The 17,293-nt window shown below is 53.6% G+C and overlaps 1 protein-coding gene across 11 annotated transcripts in view; it reads left to right on the forward strand.

Moving 5' to 3' along the window:
* The window catches only part of RBFOX1 (RNA binding fox-1 homolog 1), a 1,966,619-nt gene that overhangs the window by 150,044 nt on the left and 1,799,282 nt on the right, over positions 1-17,293 (forward strand). For all 11 annotated transcript variants that reach the window (XM_075995067.1, XM_075995066.1, XM_075995073.1 and 8 more), the window contains exon 2: positions 12,503-12,541. In XM_075995067.1, the coding sequence (XP_075851182.1) occupies positions 12,503-12,541 (39 nt within the window). The remainder of the gene's footprint in view (positions 1-12,502; positions 12,542-17,293) is intronic.

Here is a 17,293-nt window from a genome sequence, read left to right on the forward strand (position 1 = left end):
TCTCAGAATTGTGTACTGCTTTCCTTCATGGTAGCACAAGTCTCAGTTTCTGTTTATGCATTTATTTGTATGATTGATTGCCTGTCTCTCACTCCAGACTGTAAGCACTACAAGGTTAAAAAACTGGCCCAAGATCTAAAGGGACACAGTATTTGAACCCTAGTCTCTCAGGCTCTGTGCTGTTTCTGCAGTATAACATTGAGCTGGAAAACATGGAAGTACATGTTCTATCTCTGGCTTTGTGCATCTCCCCTCCCAATTTACCTGAAGCTATGCAGAGCTCTCTGCATGCAGTTAGCTGTGTAGAGAGAATAATCACAGCAACTAACACTTACTGAGTTCTCACTGTTTGCAAGGCACTGGGGCAGGTCCCCTGCATGCATTGGCTGCTTGGATCTAAGGAGGTGGAAACTGTGACTGATCTCATTGTACCAATGAGGAAGGCTTGGGCAGCGGAGGTGACATGCCCAGAGTCTTACGGGCAGGATTTGAGCCCAGTCCTGTGGGGTTCCTGGCCTGGGGCATGGCACCCTCTGTGCTGTCTCCCTCCTGACACTCTCTACCCTAAAAAAAATGCCAGAGTGATAACGAGGGGTGAGCTTGATGCTCTGAGTCCTGCACAGATGAGTGATCAATTGTCTGCAGAGGTTTATTGCTCGTTGTTTTCTTCAGCCTTGGCACATACAGATCCCAGAAAATCTGAGCCAGTTTGGGGGGTCCCTTCTGGTGGCTCTGTCACGTTTGAACCCTGCCGCAGCACAACCAGCAAGGCCGTGTGTGGGGAGGGCCCATTTGGCATCAAAAGGAGTTGCTGCTGCTTGGAGAGCCTGAGCACATCCCTTTCTTTCTTTTGTTCTCTAGGGTGTCCTGTTTTGCTTGGATTTATGCAAATGGATCCACAGAGCAATCTCAGTGCCAAGGAAAAGAAAAAGGATTGTTTTCCTGAGGTCAGAGTCAGGGAGAAGCTGGCTGCTGTAACCACTCTATAGTGAAATCTAGCTCTGATGCCTTGTAGGGAATGGGGCTTTGGGCAGGAGATGCACTGGACCCTATGTGACTTTTGGGTTGGCTCTTCCAGGACTCCAGGGAACTCAGAACTGGAGCTATGCCCCCAATACAAATGGAAGCCTGGTTTGGAGTAAGATATACGGGTTTCCCGGCAGCCCCGTACAACTCAGCAGCTCTGTGACTTGGGTAGCCTCAAGGGTAAGCCTCTCTGAGTTCCAGTGGGAACATGGGGCTAATCACAGTCCACACGTATTTAATCATTATTGCAATGATTAAATGAAGCCGAACGTGACCTGCTGGACCAGTGCCTGGTATACAGTTGGCATGCAGTGAATGGCAGATCCACACTGAGATTATCAATCCGATTGAGACCGCCACGAATGAAGCTGCCTCCTTATTCCTGTTGAACAATACGGAGCCTGTGTGGTGTGAGCGTGAGAGAGCCACAGCTCTTCTGCCTCTGGTCTGCTTGGTCCCAGTTGTTAATTTCTAAGACCCATTTAACTTCTTCCCCCCTTTGCTCTGAAGAACAAAGATAATCCTGCAGAAAGATCAGGAAATGAGAGACAGAAGGGAGACCTCTCGGAGAGCCTCGATTTGTAATGACCCATCAACAGGGATAATCTCCACTGTGGCAGAAAATAATGAAACATCGATTCTCAGAACCTATTAAAAGTCAGATTTATATGAGAATTTAAAAAAGCAGTTAGTCTGGATTGAAACTAATTAGTTTCAACCCCCCCATCTTTGAAGGGTTCAGATGAAGGAGGTTATTAGGGACCTACTAGGTGCAGGACCTTGGGAGGACTGGAAGATGAGAAGGAGCCCTGCTTGCCACGACGGAGCTTCCTCTGCTTTCAAAAGACTAGATAGAGGCAGAAGCACTGTCAGTTAAGAAGGAAATCAACTCCACAAATAGACGTGCAAGTGCAAGGCCATGAGTCTTCAAAGTGCGGAGACGTTGTCTCTCATTGGGCCTCAGCCCCACACACGGGTACCTCTCGGTTCCTTCTTGTCGTTCTGCACCAGACGACCGGAGTTTTATCTCTGGCCCTTCCGGATCTCACTTTACGCACTTCCTGGATGGTCTCAGTCATGCCCGTGACACCCACCTGCCCCACACCTGTCCTCGTGCCCACATTCCCTACCTCTGCGTGTCTCCCTGAGCTCCAGAGGTCTGGCTGGCGTCGCTCCTGGGAGGTCTAACATGGAACGCACCATCCCCCTCCTCCGCGCTGCTGCCAGGTGACCTTTGTGGAATGTAAACCACGAACCTTCACACGTTTCAGCATCTCTTCAAGGCCCTTGGGGTGATTCATCGCTCATGTGTCTTTCAGAAAGTCCTGCAATTTGGACTCAGTTTACCTCTTATTTTGCCTCTTGCAAGTTTCTAGCAATTTCCTCCTCTAGTTTTTAAATCAGTCTCCCATTCTCCCTCCTCCTCTTCCTCCTCCTCACCCCTTCCCCTCCCTCCCTCTGATAGTGCCAGGCACTAGGGTGAGAGCTGAGTTTACAGTGACGAACAAAGCACACATGGTCCTTGACCCCCCTTAAGGTTCAAGTCTAGGGGACAAAGTGACAATAAACAGATTATCAACAACCAAGTGTAAAGGGTTCCATGAAGGAAAACCGGGGCAATACAAGAGGGAGTAGTGGGAGTAGGGAAGTGCACCGAGGGTCTAGATTCACCTAAACATCCAGACTTGTGAGAATACCACAGCACGCTCTTGGCTTCCTGTGCTCTAGGACGAGAGGGTAGGAAGCCTAGCCGGCCACCAGGACCACACCAGGCGTCCTTGTTCACCAGCAGTGCCCACAGCAGAGCTCCGGAGTAAGGAGGTGGCTGCACCTGCGGCAGGTGTCGGTCTGCCCTGAGTTGGAAGCTGCATGCGTCATTGGAGCCAATATCTCTTGTCACTTTGCCATAGACAGAGCTATCAGGACCTCCGCAAGGAGCATCCCATTACAGAGTAATGACATCCTGGGCATGGCACCTCATTGGGGTCTCATAGTTCATTTATGGTTCTTCCCAGGCCAGATGCAAAAGCATCTGTGAGAGGTCAGTTTTATCCTGAGCAATGCCTAGTAGGATAATTGACATCTCAGCTAACTAGGTTACCAGGGAGATAGTTCTGGGAAGTTAACTAAAGGTTAAGTTCTGGTGCAGGAGGAGGAAGGGGTTCATTATCCCGTTGTCCACTGGGGGCTTTCCTTAGGGTGGTCAGGAAGACGATAATTATGCTCAGCTCCCAGTAGGAAAAAGGTGGGAGAAGAGCATCCTAGGCAGGGGGAATGGAAGGGGCTTGGCCAGAGAACCCTGCTCTTGAGAAATAAATTCTTGAAATAAAGACCGTTGGTCTTGGAACTAGAGAAATACATATACATTGTGGGAAACAAATTGGAAAATATAGAAAAATAGGAAAGAATAAGTGAATTGAAAGATTAATCATAATATGGCATATATCATTCTTTTAAAAACCCAAACATTTTTAAAATGAGAGTGTTCTGTCTACACTCAGAACATTTGTAATGCATTAAGCCCGTTAATGTTGGAGTCCATCTCTAAAGTTGCGTAAGAATGTGCTTCATTCAACCAGTCCCCTGTTGTTGGATGTTTGTTTCAAAGTCACGTTGGGCTGTTTGATGCACACAGGGCGAAGCCAAGTGAGACCCACATTGTCTGTCATCATACTCCACAGCTCCCGTGGGTGACATTGGTCTTGGGGAACAGATTTGAAAAGTCGTGCCGTGGAGAGAGAGAGATAGGCTCACTCTGTGTAGTCCCTGAGGGTGCCACCAAGACGTCAGCAATAAAGATAACAGTGAGTTGATGATTAAATCATTTACGTAGCGTGCCCTTGCCTCATTCTCCTTTCTCACCTGACATTCTCAGTCACCACGCCTGTCAGTTCTGCATACTAGATATTTTTTTAATCTGCCCATTTTCTTGCCATTGTTCCCTTGGCTACGTCTCTTCTCTTGATTACTTGAACAGCTGTTAGCTGTGGACCTGTCTCACAGCGAGGGTAGCCCCCCTCCAGTGCAGCACTGGTCATGTAACTTCAGTGCTTAAATCTCGTCACCCTCGGAATAATGTCCAAGCCCCTCTACCTGGCTCATGAGGCCCAGCCTCAACTCAAGCTGCTCCCTAATTCTCTTCTCCAGCCGTTCTGAACTTCACTTGGCCCTAGCACAGCTCTGTCTCTAGGCCTTTGTCTTAGTCAGCTTGGGCTGCTATAATGAATATCATAGACTGGGTGGTTTAAATGACAAAAATGTATTTCTCACAGTTCTGGAGGCTGGGAAGTCCAAGATCCAGGCACTGGCTGCTCTGGCTCCTGGTGAGGGCTCTCTTCCTGGTTTGCAGACGGCTGCCTTCTCAGTATGTCCTCACATGGGGGTAGAGAGGTCATCTCTCCTTGAGAGGGACTCACCCCCTTCATGAGAGTGCCACTCTGCTGACCTAATCACCCCCCACAAAGGACCCACTTCCGAACACCATCACATTGAGGATTAGGGTTTCAACATATGCATTTTGGGGACACAGGGACATGCAGTCTGCAGCATCCTTTGAGTTAATTCTTCCCTCTGCCTGGAACACTCTTCCTCCCTGTTCCCAAGTTATCTCGGTTTAGATGTTGCCTTCCCCAGGAGGCCTCCCCTGACCATAGCCCACCCCCAGGTCTGGGTTAGGCGCCCTGCTAGTGCCCAGTGTGACTATTCCCTTCCTAGTCGTTATTTCATTTGTCACAGAATTTTATCTTCCACCTGGGTCACGAGCTCTGTAAGAGGAGGGCGTCCTCTTCCTTTGCACCAGAGCCGAGCCTAGTTCCCAGCACATAACATGCCTTTGTTGGCTGTATGGACAGACGAAAGCCGTGGCTGCGGCGTCTTGGCCTAGCCCATTCACAGGATGACAACTCTGACCCACTTACAAGAACCAGCTTGAATGTCTTCCCATATTTGCTTTCTGGAGGGTAGAAGATTGTTTTCTGGGCAGAAAAATGCTTTAAGAACAGAATAGGAGAGTACTTGTGTAAATCATTAATAAATCTGTTTACTATTTTTATTTGCATTGGATATCAAATTAAATATTGCATTAAACGAATTAAATATTAATGTTGCATTAAATATATATTACATTTTAAAAATTAAGTACCAGATGCTCTTCCTTGGAGTTGGATTATGAAGGCTTTAGCACAGTCGTCCCAGCATGTGCAAACTGTGTGGAGTTGTTTTCTGTGTTGCTGATGATTTATTAGAGCCCACAGGAGTCAGAGAACAGGTCAGAGAGTCAGGGAGCGGGAGTGGGTGGTGTGGCCGGGAGGGCAGCACAGTCCAGTGAGAGTTGACGTCCGACAGTGGGGAGAGGGGAAAGGGCAGGTGGGAGGACATCTAATTTCTTGTGCACTTATTATTTGTCAGACATTGTTTTATGAAGTTTACATGGAGTATCTCATTTGGTTATCATTAGAGACAAATGAGACAGGTATGGTTATCATTCCGTCTCACGTAGGTGAAAACTGAGTCTCAAAGGTTAGGAGGTGAGTGCAAGGTCTCACAGCCTTGGTGGGGCCATCCCAGGCGTGGGACTCACATTCTTGAGTGTGACCCTCTCCTGCTCCTGAAGGAGGTGCTTTCAGGTTACTATGATACAAAAATGTGGGTTTTAGGGACTTTTAAATTTTGGCTGCCTTCATTCTTGGCAACAGGGGAATGTGATAAAATTTAGACCTATTCATCCATACATACATACATGCAGGAGTCCCTCCCTCCCTCCCTCCCTCCCTCCCTCCCTCCCTCCCTCCCTCCCTTCCTTCCTTCCTTCCTCCCTCCCTCCCTCCCTCCCTCCTTCCCTCCCTCCCTCCCTCTCACCTACCCACCTACACATCCATATTGCTGGTTCTTACTGAGTTCCTCATGGGTACCAGAGGCACATCTGGGCAGATAATGGAGATCAAGGTGGACATGACCCCTCTGCTGATGGATGTCCTGGTCTAGTGGCAGCAGCAGGGACCACCTGGCTCTGACTATCCCAGGCTCTTTCTTTAACATGATCTGTTGTGCCCCAGTGCTCAGAGGCCACATGTGGACACACATTGATGTCTAGGCCAGATATGACCCTGAGTCTTCAGGTACAGCCTGGTCCCCTGTGTTAAGGGCCTCACCTATGTGTCTGATCAGCTGTTCCCTGTCCAACCTGCGTGGCACCTGTCACCTGTCTGGGTGGGTTGCAAGGTTTTATCACATCCCTATGCAGTGTGATGGGGTTGGGTGAGACCCCAAGTGGATTATGACATAGAGAAAGAAACCCTAGCGCTTTGCTAAATGGGCTAGAAAGGTCTCTCAGGTCCCCAGGGTCATGCTTCAGTTTGCACCTCTCATCCAAATCCCAAACTCATGTGTCCAGCTGCTTTCTTGATAGCTGTAAATGGGTGTCTCAAGAACATTTCAAATGTCACATGTCTGTCTGTCTCATGTCTGCCCAACATTTCCTTAACACCCCCCAATTTTTCCCTCCCCAAGATCTTCCCCAGCTCAATAATCACCATCACACCCCTACTAGAAAAGCAATTCAGGGGTCATGATATTACCCTGTCTCCCGATTCTCAACACACACACACACACACACACACACACACACACACACACACACACGTGCGCGCACACACGTGCGCGCACACACGTGCACACACATGCATATGCACCATGACCTACCTATAAGTCCTCTTGATTCTAAACTATTTCTGGAATCTGTCTCCTTTCCCCATCCCTGCTGCCAACACCTTAATCTCTGCTGACCCTGGACACCCCAAACTCGCTTCTTCTTCCTTCTCTCACTTCCAGTTCCTTGCAATGAAGCGCAATCCAGTCTCACCTGCTGAGATGTTCCGTAGCTTCCTTCCCACAGGTTCACGTTCAGTTTTCCTCTGTGTGGTCTGATTCTGCTTCCTAATAGTTGGTGATTGGTCTGAACAGATGGATTCCCCCATGGCAGGGTGAGACGGGGGAGCTGGGAGCGGCAAGTCCGAGTTTTCTCCCCAGCAGGGAGCAGTGGGGGCAGCCGTGGGTGGGCACTTGCGTGGACCTGTCACGCTCTGTCCTCTCTGGCTCTCCCAACCCTCCACGCAGCGTCCCCAGGCACCTCGTATCTCAAGTCTCCATCCGTGACCTCATGTCCTCGGTCCTCCTCAGTCTGCTCGTCCTGCTCCGGCCAGCAATGCCACGGATATCCCCCACCCGCTTCCCCTCTGCCCTCTGAATTCCTGTTTCCTGCCTAGGCTGCGTCTCACAGTTAGCGTGTGGTGGTTTTCTGAGTTTTGCCTTCCTGGGTGAAACTCCCTGAGGGCAAGTGGGTGTCCTCGTTTCTCTACAGCGCCGAGTGTGACCCTCCATTTATACGGGAGAATTGGTGGACAAAGAGGAGGGGTCTTGGAGTCGGAATCAGGTGGGAAGTGTGAGTCCTAGCGCACTGACTCTTACGCCCCGAGAATGTTACTACTCAGCTTTCAGGATCCGTGAGCTGGGATCATCATCATATTCTCTCTTGTCTTACTGTGAGGACTCAACATTTTAATCCAGGAAGGGTGGGGTGGAGTTCACCCTTGTCCCATCTACACCACTGCGACTCCTGCCCCCATCTTTTAAGGGGCCTTTAAGTCTCCTTTGTAAAAGGACGGGGTACCACTGAAAAGGGGGTGCATAGAGAAGTTTTGCTGGGGCTCCGCAAAAGCTCAGGGCCCAGCAGGAATCCTCGAGGACCCTGGACAGTTCCCGGGCGGCTGCTGTCTGTGGGAGGCTCTTCCCAGCTGGTGGCGAGTGTGTCTCACCACGGGCGACATGGGCTGCTGTGAAGGGCGAGGAATGCTCTGTGGCCTCCTTTGGATACCAAAAAGACCAGACACTGTTTCTTTCTGTTTTCATTCCTGCTAAAGTAATGCTAATCCCCCCCAAGGCAAGGAGGCTGTCTCTGACTGCTGCCTTTCTCCTACAAGGAAGGTACAAAGGAAAAGCACGGATAGATGCAAGTTCTAATCCCACCGCTGGGGCGAAGCAGGTCACTTGGTGTGCACTGCCTGGGCACTGCGTCTTAGCGATGATAGACATTGTTACTGTCATCAGGGTGGGGGTGGTGGAAGGGATGTGCTCAGATGTCAAGATTGAAATTCTGCTCACAAAGCTGGTAACAAGGAACATCATGCCGGTGGAAATGCTTTGTTTCTCATCTTTTCCTTACTAGGGAGAGGGACAGAGTAGCTGCTTGCCAGCCAGGACATTTCGGAGGGACTCTGGTGGTTTTCCATTCTTGCTGTGCCTTCTAGGAGCTTGCAGGCTGGAGGGGAAAGGAGAAAGCTGGCTCCCGGGTGACCTAACCCCATTGTGGTCTTGCTGTTGCAAGGTTACGCCTGCAGAGGATGGCTGTATGTCTCAAGGCGGTGCATAGAATAGCAACGTCCAAACCTTCAGAGGTGAACGGCTTGTTAATTCAAGAGTGCAATTAGAGGCTTGGCAAGGCTGCCCCGAAACCTGTGCTCCCTGTCCCTCCTTGAACCTCTCTCCTTCTTTTTCTCTCTCCTTCTTTTTTCCTCTGCCCCTTAAGTCACTCGTTCCTGACTTAGAGAGCCGAGGGGTGTCCGAGGAGTGCAGCAGGCTGGCACGGAGGGCAGGTGCCTAATTACCGTGCTAAGCCCTGCTCAGAATTGGAACTTCGAGCCCCGTAGCTCCTGCAGCAACTTACCAGGCTCTGATGAAAGTTTCATGTGTTTTTTTTTCTCTTCCCTTTAAAGCCTATTGGGACATTTTCAGCTGAGGAGAAAGGGATAGAGAGAGTCTGCCTTAATCCTTGATTGTCCTGCATTTCTGCCTTTAAGTGGATCCAAGCCCGAGCCTTGTAATTATCTCAAAAATAGACGCGGTAGCCATGGTGTGTTTAGTGGGTCTGCTCGGCTGCGTCGGGTGAACGGCGCTGCGAGGAGGAGACGTCCTGTTGGCGGGCGGATGGATGGCCCCGCGTCTGCTAATCGCACATTTCATCTCTGTTTAAGCAAGTCTCTGAGCTCGTTAATTGTCTTCCTGAGAACGGCCAGGCATTTATCTCGGAGAGCCATCTCGGCTCGCCGAGCTCATCCAGCCTAAAGGGAAGGACAGACTGTGGCCGTCCACCCAGTTCTACTGTGCAGGAAATGCACAGCGAGACCGGGCAGAGGGCTCCTGGTCGCCCGCCGACCGGAGAGGTGGCGCCGGGATCCGCTCCCGCCTGCGGCGTGTGAGAGTGTGGCTCCCCACGCTGCGCTGGTACTGAAGATCACCTGTCACTTGCTGACATGCGGTGGGATGCAGCCGTTGCCCACGTCCCTCGAGCCCACGTCCCGTGAGCCCACATCACGTGAGCCCACGCCCCACGAGCCCACGTCACGTGAGCCCACGTCACGTGAGCAGACATGAAGGGTTTCCAATGTGCGCAGAGTGCCTGTCCGCTGTAAACAGACACGATACACATTAATTCCAGGCTCACCAGAGGGACAAAGTAAAATGGCCCTGGACTTGATGCCTCGTGGGCGGGGAGCTCAGGCGCCTCGGAGTAGATGAGAGGGGAGAAGGGTCCTCACCTCCGCGTCTCCAGAGCTGTGGCGTGGCCTGCGCTTCTGTGGTTCCTTCCCTACTGTCGGCTCCTCCCCCAGGCGGTAGGGCCCTGTGGGCAGGGACGGAGTCCACGTGTGCCCCCCAGTGGGTCCCAGTGTCCCGGAGGATGGAAGAACACAGAGCTATTCTGGGTACGGAAGGGCCGAGCCTGGGTACACTTCCCAGCCCAGAGGAGGGAGCAGGCAGAGAAGGAGGGCAGGCAGGTGGGCAGAGGGCCGGGGTCTAGGGGCCCAGGAGCCAGGTCTGCATCCGCCCAGCCCTGCGTGCAGAGCCTGGGCTCCACCACACATCCATGCTCGGAGGGCTGTCCTGTGAGGGCGTGAGGACAGAGCCCCGCCTGGGCCGGCGCAGGGTGGGAGAGGAGAGGAGGGCACGCCGTGAGAACCACAGGCCCTCTCGCTCCCGCCTTGTCTGTGGGGGAGAAACGCTGCAATCACTGGGTGTGTGTTGTTACGGTTTGCTTGGGCTGCAGTAACAAAACAGTGCAGATTGGGTGGTTTAAACACATTTATTTCTCAACGTTCTGGGGCCTGGGGGTCCAAGGTCAAGGGATCCGCAGGGTTGGTTCCTTCTGAGGCCCCTCCCCTTGGCTTACAGATGCCACCTTCTCCCTGCATCCTCACGTGGTCTTCCCTCCGTGCCCTTGCCTTCCCTGCCTCTCTTTCTGTATTCGGTTTCCTTTTTTTTTTTTTTTTTTTTTTTTGTGATAGGGTCCCATTCTGTTGCCTGGGCTAGAGTGCAGTGGCGTCCTCATAGTTGGAAGCTCAGTGCAACTTCCAACTCCTGGGCTCCAGTGATCCTCCTGCCTCTGCCTACTGAGTAGGTGGGACCCCAGGCATGAGCCATCATGTCCAGCTAATTTTTCTGTTTTTTGTGGAGGTGGGTCTTGCCCTTGCTCAGGCTAGTCTCGAACTCCTGGCCTCGAGTGATCGTCCCACCTTGGCCTCCCAGAGTGCTGGGATTATGGGCGTGAGCCACCATACCCTGCAAATTCCCTCCTCTTAGGAGGACACCAGTCAGGTTAGAGGGGGCCCACCCTAATGGCCTGACTTTCACATAATCACCTCCTTGAAAGCCCTGTCTTCACGTCAGTCCCCAGTCCGAGGTGCTGGCGTTTGGGGCTTCAGCACAGGAAGCTGGGGACACAGTTCAGCCAGCACAGCTTTGAACAGGGCCAGGAGCAGCTCACCTTCATCCGGCCTCTGCTTTGTGGATTTCCTCCTTCCAAATCGTAGCTCTGGCTCAAAGTCACACACCCCAGGGTCTCTCTTCGGTCCTCTTGAGTCTTCTTGAGGTCACACGGACTCATCCTAGCCTGTGTTTGTTCTTAATTTCTTGGTCGTGGACTTGACCAAGAAGCACGATGACAAACATGTGATGGCATCATTTAGCACGCAGCCCCTCCCCAGTGCTTGCTGTGGACCAGGAGCCTCGTCCCCTTGAGTCCCCACCACGAGCCTGTGCAGGAGGCCAAAGAACTGGAGACTCAGCCGGTGCTGGGGGCGGCCGGGCTTGAATGTGGCTTCCCCAGAAGACCAGGTCTGCTGGGCCCGAGGCCTTGGGCGGCAAAGCAGAGCGTCCGGTGATCGTCTCCAGGGTGCTGGTGGGTGAGCTCCTGGGGGTGCCTGGTGGGCCGGGAGCCCTCGCTGGGAGCAGCCGGTGCTGGGGATCGTCCTTGGCAGGGCAGGAAGGGACGGCGTTGATGGAGCCCCTGGGGACGTGGAGAAGGCTGGGGCTGACCTTCCGCCAAGGGAAAAGGGGAGTGTGGTACCTCTCCCCCTTTAGGTGGGAAACCGTCTCGACCAGTTCTGGAGTACGGCAGAGGCACAAGACGAGGTCAGAGAGAGAAAAAGAAAGAGAAGGTGTCCTTGGCTTGAAGAATCATGTCCTGGGCAGGGTGGCCCTCGGATTTAATGTCTCACACGGTGTCTGTGCAACTTGATGTTTCCCTTTTGACAAAGCCGGGCCCCTCCTGTGCAGGGAGCTGACCCAGCCTTCTGAGACGGAGTAGGCATGCACACGGTGGGTCTGCTCCGTGGGGGCTACGTTCAGGAAGGGGAGCAGCTGGGGGCCTGACCCAGCCCAGGCGCTTGGCCGCGTTCAGGTCCTGCTGGATAGGAGGGGGCGCTGCATCTCTCGAGGGCCTGCAATCTGAGCTGAGTCGTAAAGTGAGGTCTTCCTGCAGGCAGCAGGGGTTTCCGTGGACGACCATAGGAATCGTAGCTCAGAAGCTGGGGTGTTTTCAGAAAATGGGACTGTCTTCCTGTGGCTTCCTAACCTGCTTAGAGAAACACCCAGGCACTGTGTCTCGACCTTGAAGGCTGGTTCCTGTCCACCTCCCTGGTGTCACCTCTTTGCTTCTCCCGTCACTGAGTATGGTGGTCCCGGCCTTCCTCCCAGTCCTTGTCCACTTATGCCTGCCCCAGGGCCTTTGTACCTGCCATCCTCTATATGTCTGGCCCCTTCTTGTCAATCTGCTCTCAGTGCTTCCTGCCCCCCAATCTAAAGTAGCCCCAGTCACTCTCGACCCTATAACTCATCTGTTACCATCTTAGGACCTACCGCCCTCCGATGCCATCTTCGTTTCTTGGTTATTTATCAGTGTCCTTACATTCTATATTCTTCCTCATCTCTCCTCCCCTCTGGCAGAGATTTGTCATCTTGTTTGTTGTTAATGCAGAGCCTGCCACAGAGCCTGGCGCACGTTAGGCATCAGTGAACATTTTTGCAACGAATGAATAAAATACTCCTTTCTGAGAAATGCAGTTATCATGTCTAAGAGAAAAACAAAGCCAGGGCAGTCGTTTCAGTGCCTGACTCAACCTTTCTTGTCTCTGTGTTTTTCACGCAGGATCCGCCGTCCCTGCCGTGTAGCCTGGCCGAGGAGCAGGTAAGTGCTCGCTTTGTCCTGACTCAGGATGTTTGCTAAGTCTGGTGGACATGAAGGAGGTAGGAAAAAGTCTCGCGTGCCCTCTTACTGCGCCAGGCCAGCACCGCCACGCAGGGGGCAAGGCTTGGAGAGCTGAACCGGCCACGCCGTCCAGCACTAGCACTCCGTGCCCAAGGCAGACATCCATAATCAACCGCAGCACTGTTCAGCCCTTACACGGCCAGTCATGACCAGTTGATCAGAGGAGGCTGGTGAGATCGTAGCTACCTGGCGTCATCAGTGCTTGAGCTCTGGAAATGCAGTCAGTCGGTCAGGGTCGGGGCGGGTGGGTGTTTAACAATGTCCTGCTGGGCTCCACGTGCCTGCCTGCGTTACATCGCCGAGCAGTGAAGGCGAGGGGAGCAAGGCCACCGCTTCCCGAGTCACGCTGAGTTTCGTTAGCATTGGCGGGCCTGGAGCTCGGCCATGTAAGAATATAATTGAAACAAACGGATCTGCACCTTGGGGCAGTGCATTTCTTTTTTTTATTGATTCCAACTCCACATTATTATTGTTGCTTAATGAGGAACTAATGTAATTTCTAATGAAGCCACATGGCCCTCGGATAGATGCAGTACGGTTTTATTTCCCTCGTGATGCTGTAGCCACTCTTCAATTAGAACCTGGGAAGGAGAATTAATACAAATGTAAGAAAAAAAATTTTTTTTTCTAAGATTAGCATCAAGACAGCATCTTTTTATTACATATGAAAATTTCCCGTGTAACGGGGCGGGCGAGCAGCGCGGCTGGCCGTCGGGTGGACGGACAGGGTTTAAGTGGCAGAGGGGGCCTCGCTGGGAGGCGGGATCGTCTGAGCAGTGACGAGGGCGTCACCTCCTGCCACTGCCACCGTCCACCCCTCCCCAGGCCCCTCCTCTTGGCTGCCACTTACGGGTAGAAGAATTTAAGGAGCTGCCTCTTAAACAAATTTTATTGAGGTGGAATTCACACGACATGAAATTAGCCACTTTAAAATGAACAACTTAGTAGCGTTTTAGTACGTTCACGGTGCTGGGCCACCGTCACCTCTGTCTAGCTCAGAGACAGTCCCATCGCTCTGAAGCAAAACCCCGCCCCCGTTAAGAGCTCACTCCTCACCACCCTCCCCCGCCCCCGGCAACCACCTGTCTCTGTGGACTTACCTGTTCTGAATTTTTCACATAAGTGGAATCACACAATAAGTGACCTTTCGTGTCTGGCTTCTTTTACTTGGAAAACAGATTGGGCAGTTCCTCAAAAAGTTAAACATAGAATTACCATATGGCCCAGCCGTTCCCCTCCTAGGTATGTGCCCACAAAACACCAAAAACAGGAACTCAAGCAAGTGCATGGACACACGGTTTCACAGCAGCATTATTCACGAAAGCCCCCAAAGTGGAAACAGCCCGTGTGTCCGTCGACAGAGAAATGGATAAATGAGATGTGATCTGTCCACACGTGGAATATTACATAGCCGTAGACAGGAGGGAGGCACTGACACATTCTCCAGCCTGGATGAACCTGGCAGCGTCATGCCACGTGGCTGCCTTTTGAGTCCTCTCCATGCTATACCCGTGGCTACTTTGTCAGGGATGTGGCAGGAAGCTGTGATGTCCTGGGAGATGGGGTCCGTCTCAGGACAGAGGCCACTGCTTCTTCACTGGGCTTCCTGCCCAGCCGCTCGGCTCAGCCTTAGCCTCCAGGGCTGGGGTTGCAGGACGGAAGACATTTATAGCATTGCCTGTCCTCTTGGAGGTGTCTTCCTGGGTCGTGGTCACCCGCTCCCTGCTAAAGCGGAGCAATGGATGGATTTCCCTGGGAGGCAGGGTCCAGGAGTGGACACACCTCTCACCCATCTGTTGCCACGACGGTGGTGGCTTGGGGAACATGGAGCAGATGGCAGAGCAGTTCTCCCAGGTGCGGCTGCCTTCAGGCATTCTGCACTGCCGGGAGCTTATCGGGGTCCTCTTGCTCTGCGGGGAGCCCCGGTGCCAGCACCTGTGGTTGTCCCCAGGGTGCCTGACAGGCAGGGAAGGTGTTGTGCACTATTGGGGTGTTCGGGGAGGAGGTCAGCTCTGTTGACAGCCACCACAGCAGGGATGCACCTAACGGAATGTTTGGTGTGTGTGACGTGCCCAGGATGTGCCCAAACTCCTGCAGCACTGGGCGGACTAGTCCTCATAATCTCTGTTTTGCTACCATTGGGGGTAGAAGCCCAGAGAGGTGAGGCGACTTGCCCACAGTCACACAGCCGGTGAGTGGCAGAGCTGGGATTTGAACCCCTGGCTGTGCATCTCACAGCCTGGAATCCACCCACCGTGCCCAGGGGCTTCTCCGAGCTCTCCCAAGGCATCGTATTTTTCATACGAGTGCAGAGATTGATTTTTTAAAAAAACCTCATCATAGTGCTGGCTTCCCCAGACCCACACGGCCCCCAGAGCATCTCAGGTGCTAAGCAGTCCTCAGCCGCCTAGGGGAAATGGGAATTCCTGAGGCGGACAGGGCGTGGCACTCCTCTCCCAGAGAGCCTCCGGACCCAGCATGCTGCAGGGCGGGTGCCCGAGGGGGCGGCTGCTTTTAACCTGTGTGTCCCTGCAGTCTTCAGTCCCTGGGTTGAGGGCAGAATCTGTCGTGCGGCCCTGCTCATCCTTTTCCCTTGGAGGGATGCTCAGTGACACGGGGCAGAGAGGGTGCAGGTCCCTAGCATTGCTGGCAGGCGGGGAAGCGAGCGCGGGATCCGTCTCAGGTGAGGAGGATGGAAGGTGATATAAAAGTGGCACCTGCAGGTAGGTCCCCACCCCAGGGAGTCCCTCTGCTCCCCGGGTCCAGCGCAGTGACGGGTCTGCCTGGGAAGCGGCTGCCCCGGCGCCCTTGCGTGTGATCACGCAGCCAGGGATCTGGGGGGCGTTCACACCTGCTCTGCGCCCGAGCCTCGGTGGCAGTGACTCTGTGACCTTTTAAAACGGGTAAATCTCTGTGGCAGTGGCGTATTTCTAAAGCTTGGCCCGCAGCTGCGATCGAGGCCCTGGCGAGAGGCTGCGGCCAGACCGAGGAGGAGATTTATTGTCCTCGTGGGGGTCTGCTCGGGAGCCCGCCGCCCCACTCGGCGCGGCACAGGTAGAAAAAAAAGTGTGTTTTTGGCCGGAGCGCGAGTCCTGGCGTCACCTCCCAGACGGATGAGAGCAGGCAGGCTGTTTTTCAGAGCGCGATGGATTTATTCCTTTGATCACCTCGCCTTGTCTGCCTCCTCTCTGAGTTCTGACGGATGCTCTGTTCTCGTGTCTCTGCGACTCGCCGTCACGCGGGAAACGGGATGAGAATCTTATTATCACGCCGCTCTCGCTCCCTCCCAGCCCGCCAGGGAGCATGGTCGCCCCTGCGGGTGGCGGCTCCCTTCCTTTTATCCTCTGCCCCCCTCCTGCTCCAGAGCTTCCCACCGGGAGGCGTGGGGGCGCCTGGGGAGGAGGGTCTGGCATTTCTCAAACACTTGCTGTGTTCCAGGCTCCTCACCAAAGCCATCTGATGTAGGCCTCCCAACACCCCCGCAGGAGAGGTTATTATGGAGCCCCTTTGCAAGCGGGGAGCCTGCAGCTCAGAGAGGCAAATGACCGTCCGTTGTCCCCTGACACCCAGCTCGCTGGAAGGGGCGCAAGGATTAAAAACCCTGGGCTGGTCGACTGCAGAGTATTTGCTCTCTCTAACGCGGCCCCGGGCAGCAGGAGCATGGGTGTGCCCGCCGGAATGCGTCTCCCGCCCACGTCCAGGGCCTCAGTCACTTCTCAGGTGATTTCTGTGCTTCCCGTCGGGACTGGGTCTCGCCTGTTTCCGCAGCGGCTTGTAAATTCACAGCGCCTTCCCTGGCGGAGAGGCTGCGACAGCGATCATGTCCTACCAGAAGGGATGCTCTTTCCTGCCCGGCAAGCGTCAGCTTGTCATTACCAGTGTAACGAGAGCAGGATCCGCCATCTGCTCCCCGTGGCAGTGGCAGGCCTGCCCGCGTGGGCAGCGTGGGCATGGACGGGGGCCTGGCTCTGCGAGGAGCCCAGAGTGTCCTCGGGGGCCCGGCGGAACCACGTGGCACTGCCTGTTCCAAGTGCCAGGGCTTCCCGGGCAGCTTGACGTGGGCTGGCCTCGGGTCACGCTCCTGGGCTCGCCTCTGCCCTGCCCTGGTCGCCGGGGCTGTCGGACCCTGCGTCCCGCGTCCCGAGGAGCCTCCGATGGCCGTCCCCGCTCAGACACGCCGCTTTCCCCGCTGCCCTGTTCTGTCTTCTCCACGGCACTTTGCACCTTCTGAAATAATGTCCTTTTCTTGTTCTCATGAGCCCTTGATTCCTTCCCCCGAAAATACGAGCTCCCCAAGAGCTGAGTCCTGCTCGGTGCAGTGACTCCTGGGCATGGCACCTAACGAGCATCCAGTACGTATTTGTCAGGTGAAGAACAGACCCCACCTGTCACCTTCCGACTCCTGTTACCTTCTCTCCCGACTCGGTGCTCATTGTTGTACCTCTGTTTTTAGTTACTTTATTTGTCTACTTACCCTTTGCGCATGGGGGCGTTCTGTAAAATTCCTAATTTTACCTTACTTTTTAATTTCATCGAATCCCTAGCACCCGTGTAGTTGCTGGTCGGGATGCACGTGGCGTGGCCGGGTGGATGGATGGACAAGTGGGCAAATCTGGCCAAACTTTCCTGCATTTGTGACCGTGTTTCAAATCAAACAAGAATTTCTCTGAC

Source organism: Microcebus murinus, chromosome 19 (assembly GCF_040939455.1).
Source record: "Microcebus murinus isolate Inina chromosome 19, M.murinus_Inina_mat1.0, whole genome shotgun sequence".
Lineage (NCBI taxonomy): Eukaryota > Metazoa > Chordata > Mammalia > Primates > Cheirogaleidae > Microcebus > Microcebus murinus.